The sequence below is a fragment of the Pinus tabuliformis genome, chromosome 2_1 (genome assembly GCF_031772625.1).
Source record: "Pinus tabuliformis cultivar Carrire ecotype Pingquan chromosome 2_1, CPIR1, whole genome shotgun sequence".
Lineage (NCBI taxonomy): Eukaryota > Viridiplantae > Streptophyta > Pinopsida > Pinales > Pinaceae > Pinus > Pinus tabuliformis.
The window spans coordinates 848,141,116-848,148,181 of record NC_142299.1 but is presented as its reverse complement, the minus strand read 5'-3'; the positions used below and the strand labels follow the sequence as shown (position 1 = coordinate 848,148,181).

The window sequence follows — 7,066 nt, the reverse complement described above, 5'->3', positions numbered from 1 at the left end:
AACATATTCAAGGTTTTGAGTATTATCTAGACTTATTTGAGATTGATGAAGATGATGTCAGAATCCTATTTTTTTCTCTCTCCTTGCAAAGTAAAGTAAAGAGTTGGTTCAAGAATCTACCTATTGCAAGCATCTCAAATTTCCAATAGTTTGTCAAATTTTTCCTTGATAGATGGATAATCAAAGTTAATATTTTTGCGATCATAGAAGAATATAATCAGTTAAAAAGACAGCCAAATGAAACAATACAACAATTTTCTGACATATTTAATCAAATCTATTATTCAATGCCATCAAATATAGGACCTCCTCTTGATTCAACTCTCTTACATTATCCAAAAGCATTTGATCCAGAGATATAATTTCAGCTTAGAGAAAGAAACCTCTCAACACTGGAATAGATGTAGAACATTGCAGTAGATGCAGAAGTTAATCTTCAAATTAGAAGAGAAAAGTTGAAAGCAAGAGCAGAGAAGAACAACATTGTAGAGGGAAAACTCGACATTTTGGTAAGAAAAATAGAGGAAATGATACAGAAGATCACCATGAAAGATAAATTTTTTGTTCAAAATAACCATGACACATGTATTTAACAAAAACAAGAGCTTGTTATCCATGAAAAAATTCCTGCTAATTCCAACTACCATAGATCAAAAGATAGATTTATAGAGCAATATGTGGAGAGGCAATATGTTGATCTCATGTGTATGTTTGATGACATTACTTCTTTTAATGATTTGCCTAAATATGATCAGTATAATGATAATTATGTTCTTCAAATCCAAACTAACTTTAAAGAGCAATCAGAAAATAGTTTGGGAAATAACAATGTAAACTTTGAAACGGGAACTATAAACTCAAAAGGGGAACTCTGGCAAAAAAAAATTAAAAACAGTGTCAAAAACGAAGAGTGTTGATGCTGGAATAACACCTTTTTTTTCTTGGGTAAATTTTTAACATGTTTTAAAAATGGCGGTGAAAACCAAATTTTTGTGCAAAAATTGTCCAAAAAACACCCTCAAAACGAAAAGTGTTAACATTGGGAAAACACCTTTTTTTTTTTTCCAAAAGTAAAATTTCAACATTTCGAAATAATGGCGTAAAATATTTATCATGACCCCGAAAAAGAAAAAGAAGAAGAAGAAGAAGAAGAAGAAGAAGAGAAGAAAAGAAGAAAAAAAAAAAAAAAAAAAAATAACAAAACATAAATTGAACTATATACTAAAATAAATTAATTAATTAATGATAAGAATTCAAAAAAAAAAACATTATAAACATATAAATAGTAAAAAAAATATTTAAAAAGAAAATGGAAATATATAGAGATATATCTCTTCTAAACCATAAAAATAAAAATTGGCAAAAAGAAAAAAAAAAAAACAAAAATATGGAAGAGAAAAATAACATTTAAAATAAACTAAAAATTAAGTAGGTAAAAATAGAAAAATTAAAAAAAAAAATTAAAAAATTAAAAATTAAAATTAAAAACAAACTAGATTGTAAAAAAAATAGAAAATTAACAAAAAAAAAAAAAAAAACTACTAAAATTAAGATTAAATTGTTGATTACTTTAAAAAACAAATATAAAATATATATTAAAAAAGAGAAAATAAAAAATAAAAAATGTTAAAAAAAATTATCTCATCAACCATAAAAGAATTTGGAAAAAAAAAAAAATAAAAATAAAAAAAAATATATATATATATATATATATATATAAGTAAAAATAGAGGAAATGAAAAAAAAACATTAGCAAAAACTAGAAGGAAAAAGAAGAAGAAGAAGAAGAGGAAATAAAAGAAGAAGAAAAGTTTACAAACAAACTAGTTAAAAATAATGATAATAATAACGAAAAAAAAATAAAAAACTAGTAAAATTAATATTAAAAAAATATTAAATATTAAAAAAATGTATATATTTTTTTGGTGCATCACGATTAGGACGAGCTCTGCAACCTGCGAGTCTCGGCTCCTCTGCAGCGAGATCCGCACTTCGCGGGTTCTGAAGTTCGCGCCCGCACCCGCTCTTTCCAGCAGCTGATCCCTGCGGGCGTGCCCGCAGAGGGCTTATCTCTGATCTGCGGGTGTTCAGAATTTTTGGCTAGGGTTGGGCCCCTGCTGCATGGCTGCCCCTGCGGCGGCCGGCCTCAGGCCAGATCCAATGGAGACGCAGGGACACTTCAAGGATCCGCCCTCTGCATCTACCCTCGACGCTTTCAACCTACTTCTGGCCGGTCTGCCTCCGAAGAAAAGAAGTGAAGCATCAAAATTCGTTAATAAGCTAGACGAAATTCCTGAGATCTCGTTACCTCCAGAGACACCCATCCAAGTAGCTTTATCTATGTCTGATCAGGGTCTCATTGGTCAATTCACGGGACTTTGGCCCTCTCCAAAAACTACTGAGAAATGGGTCAATAGGAACTAGGCTCCTCTGATCAAGCAAAGTGTTACCTCTTATTTTCTTGGGTGAGGATACTTCCTCTTCGAATTCACCTCCAAAGAAGATAAAGATATGATCTTCCAAAATGGGTCGTATTTCATGGGCCCTCAGGGTCTCTACTTGAACAAATGGACTTCGGACTTTGATCCGGCTGTAGATGTCCCCAAGGCTATACCAATGTGGGTTCGTCTTCCAACTCTACTAGTCCACTGCTGGAACTGGGATTCCTTGAAACACACCGGCAACTCTCTCAGAAAATTCATAGATCGAGCAAACAACAAGGACCAGTATGACTATGCTAGAATCTGCGTAGAAGTAGATTTAGAGGTGGGTCTCCTAGAGGCAATCAAAATCAAAGTCGTCAGTTGGACTCATGTGTAGATCTTGGATTATGAGCAATTGCCATTCAAATGCAGGAAATGCCATGTTCATGGACATTTTGCAAGAAACTGTCCGTCCAATGCAGAGCCAGAAAAAGGGAACGAAGAGGGTTGGAATCAAGTCAAGAGAGCAAAATTCAACCACAAAGGGCAGAAACTGGGAGGACTCACTGGGAAAGGCTCTCTCCAGGCTAATGCTCAACATTCCCCTCCCAAAAGGCACAAGAAAATAAATTTGATCCTTTAAGCCAGCAGACAGAAGATACTCTGGAGATCGAGACCCAAAAACCAATTTCTCCAAGCAAAGATACTCCTTCAGTCCCCAGCAAAGGAGCTGAAGAACCCAAAGGTATGACTTCAGAAGCTGAGGAAGAAGAGCAGGAAACAGACAAGTCAGAGGAGGAAGGAGAAATAGGAGAATCCCAAACCTCGGTAAGAAGATCTATAAGAGGTCGCAAAACTGACAGGAAGAAAAGAGAGTAGGAGACTTATAAAGACAAGCTACAGGGCAACCAGCCAACTTAGAAAAATTGCTAGCCTCAAAGCCTAAGATGTTGAAAAGTTAGCCCCAAGGCTCCAAGGGAGCCCATCAAAAACACAAATAATGAAGGTAATCTCTTGGAATTATAGAGGTATGGGGAGCAAAGTTAAGGAAGAAGCCATGAGAAGCTTAATAAGAGCTAAAACTCCAGACATACTTCTCGTCCAGAAGACTAAGCTGGAAGATATAGTCTTCCTGCAAGCATGCAAGAAACTTTGGTTCAAAAGTGAAGCAAGAGCAATCTCTGCCCGGGGCACCTCAGGAGGGATTGGCACTCTATGGAACACCAACAAATTCACAGTCATTTGTGAGGTGAGCAATACTCATTGGTTGCTACTGAAAATGCAGAACTTGGACACCAAGTAAATCTTTTGCCTCTTCAATGTATATTCTCCAGTCAACATCAGGAAAAAAAGGATTGTTAGGACTCAATAAGGCACCAAGCAGACTTGATAAATCTGGAAAACATAATTATTGCTAGAGATCTCAACCTCACTCTTCATTCGTCTGAGAAAAGGGGAGGAAGTGCAATTCGAGATCTGGCAAGGGAAGGGGTGGAGGATCTCATACAGGACTGGGACTTGCTGGATATCAAACCCTCTTCCGGTAAGTTCTCTTGGTCTAACAAAAGAGTAGGACCTGGACATATTGCTGCCAGATTAGATAGATTTTTCATTCAAAGCTCCTATCTATTACTAGGTCTTGAACCTAGAATGCACATTCTCGCTAGCAGTGTCTCGAATCACAAGCCTTTAAAACTAGAGCTTCTTGCCCATCTAGATCTTGGTCCTATTCCCTTTCGATTTAGCCCCCTTTGGGTCAAGGAGCCAAAGTTCATGCAAATAGTCAAGGATTGTTGGAATCAGCTCGTCAAAGGTTCTCCTTTTTTCATCTGGGAGGAAAAGCTTAGAAGGGTAAAAAAAGAGCTAAAACATTGGGCCAAATCTCTGTCCAACCCAGCTACAGAAAGGAAAGCTATTAAAGCCTCTCTTGCCTCTCATCAAACTTACATGGAAAGCACTACAGTCACAGAGGAGCTATTAGAGAAAGAAACACAGCTGCAAAAGAGCTTTCATAAGGCCTGTCTAGCTGAGGAAGAGTACTGGAGATTAAAATCCTGGAATCTCTGGCTTAAAGTAGGGGACAGGAACACTGTTTTTTTTCATAAACAAGCCCAGGCCAGGAAATGCTTCAACACCATCTCTGAGATCAAGGAGGATAACGATATTCACAAGGACTTTGCAGACATTAAGAAAGCAGCCTTTTCTCACTTCCAAAATTTGTACAGCGAAAATAAGTATCCGACCCATCATCCAAATCTATTAGGCATCATTCCTTTAGTAATCACTCCTCGTATAAACAGGCTACTTAAGGACAAAATCACTAAAGAGGAAGTTAAAAAGGCCCTCTTTGAGATGGATCTGGACAAGGCCCCGGGGTCAGATGGCTTCTCCACTATGTTCCTTCAAACCTGTTGGCCGATCATTGAAAAGGACCTTCTCAAAATGATCCAAAAGTCCCAGAATGCTCAGAAAATAGGAGGCAGTACAAACTCTGCCTTCTTAGCCCTTATTCCCAAGGAAAAGTCGCCAAAAGCTTCAGTAGATTTCGTCTGATTTCCTTATGTAACATTGGGTACAAGCTAATCACCAAAGTAATTGCAAATAGACTGAAGCCCATCCTTCCCAGAATAATTCTAGAGAATCAAGGAGGCTTCATAAAAGGAAGGCAGATCGTGGACAACTTCACCCTAGTTCAAGAGGCAATACACTCTAGTCTTCTCCGAAAAGAACAAGGTATGGTGATCAAACTCGATTTAGCTAATGCCTTTGATCGTGTAAATCATAGTTTTCTTTTAAAAGTCATGAGCAAGTTTGGTTTTGGGGAAAACTTCATTAAATGGGTCCGGGCATGCATCTTAGAGCCATGGATTGCTCCTCTTGTAAATGGAAGAGCCACTGATTTTTTCAAAGCCTCGAGAGGACTTAGGCAGGGGTGTCCCCTTTCCCCTATGCTTTTTGTCATTCAAGCCTCTATTCTCAGTTTTATGTTAGACAAAAAGATGCAAGATCAAGAAATTAATGGACTCTGTATTGCAAGAGGGGTTAAAAACATAAACCATGCCTTATTTGCGGATGACACTCTACTTTTAGGTAATGCCTCTCTCTCCTCTGCCTCTAAATTTAAAGCTATGTTGGATGAATTTAGTGAGGTCTCAGGCAGCGTTGTGAATAAGAACAAATGCCATATCTTCAGCTAGAATACCACGCCCAGATTGCTCTCTGTTATCTCTCGTTGTTTGGGTTTTTCAGCCTCCTCTTCTTGGACCTCTTTCAAATACCTGGGCCTCCCTGTTTTTCATAAGAGACTTACAGGCAAAGATTGGCTCCCTTAGCTTGAAAAATTCAAGTCCAAGATCCAAGCCTGGGGCTTCTCTTGGCTCAATTCTGCAGGCAAGTCTGTCCTAATAAAATCCGTTCTCACCAGCCTTCCTCTATTCCATTTTGCTGGGCTTCTCGCTCCGACAATCATATTAAAAAAAATGGAAGAGTTCATGCGCAGGTTTTTCTGGAAGGGCGGAAAACAGAATGAAAAAAAGATTCCCCTCATCAGCTGGGAAACCATCTCCAAGCCTCTTTGGGAGGGTGGTCTGAGCTTCAAAAATCTCTGTCAGCAGAATGTGGCTATGGCAGCCAAGATTGTCTGGAGGATCATCGCGCCCAAGCCTGGCTGGGCCCAATTGGCTCTCTGGAAAAAGTATTTCAGAGGTCCGTGATTAAGCTGTTTAGACAATGTGATTCACATGCCCAACTCGTCCTTCCTCAACCTGTATGCTAAAGCTGCTCCCTTAATCAAAGCGCATTCCTACTGGATCCCAGGCAATGGCAAAAAGATAAATATATGGACTGATAAAATCATGAATAAGGACCCTATCGAAGACAGAGCTTCCATTAGAGCGTTGCGCTGTTGGATGGACAGAGAGGGCCTGTGCACGTTGTGGGATATATCCCATTGGAGCGACTCTGTTTGGGCAGGCTGGAAGAACATTGAAGTGTCGGTTCATCTATTCAAAGAATGGTCCACGTTGCTCGATCTTCTTCACGGACTGGCGCCCATACACATGAGGAAAAAGGATTCGAAAGGTTGGGGGTCGAATAACAGAGGCTATGCGGTCTCCATGGGATACATCAAACTGAATGAGAGGCCTTACGTCCCCCCCGACCCAGCTCCTTGGCAGGGAGTCTGGCGTACCCCTTCATGGCCCAAGGTCGATTTCTTTGCTTGGCTTCTTTGCCATGGCAAAATTCTAACATATGACATCTTATAGAGGGAAGGATTCCACAGTCCTTCCATATGCCCGCTGTGTAAAGAAAACACAGAAACTGCAGTCCACTTAATTCTTGGGTGCAAATATTCTAATCAGATTTGGTTCACCTTCACTCATAATTTGGATCCAAACTTTCAACTGCCGGGTTCCACTGCCGAAATTTTTTCAAATTGGGTAATCAAATATCCTGGACAACCTCCTAAAAATCAAGTAATCAAAACTGCATGGGCTATTTTTCCAAAGATCCTTTGTTGGCAGATATGGGTTAAATGGAATAGAAGAATTTTCAAAAACACTATGCAGAATCACAAGGTCTTAGAAATCAAAATCAAATGCCATATACAGGAGTGCTTGACTGATATAAAATATGACTCTAAC

At 38.6% G+C, this 7,066-nt stretch overlaps 1 protein-coding gene across 1 annotated transcript; it reads left to right on the top strand.

The window, feature by feature from the left end:
- Positions 1-3,453: 3,453 nt before the first annotated feature.
- Positions 3,454-4,976, top strand: LOC149203310 (uncharacterized). Its single transcript, XM_089401825.1, has 2 exons — positions 3,454-3,722; positions 3,842-4,976. Exons 1-2 carry the CDS (start codon positions 3,454-3,456, stop codon positions 4,974-4,976), a joined length of 1,404 nt encoding a protein of 467 aa, XP_089257951.1.
- Positions 4,977-7,066: the final 2,090 nt, after the last annotated feature.

Excerpts from the sequence above, each read along its gene's own strand:
- LOC149203310 (XM_089401825.1), top strand. The coding sequence starts at position 3,454 with ATGGGGAGCAAAGTTAAGGAAGAAGCCATGAGAAGCTTAATAAGAGCT. Across the intron at positions 3,723-3,841 it reads ATGCAGAACTTGGACACCAA|AGATCTCAACCTCACTCTTC; the intron begins GTAAATCTTTTG and ends AATTATTGCTAG.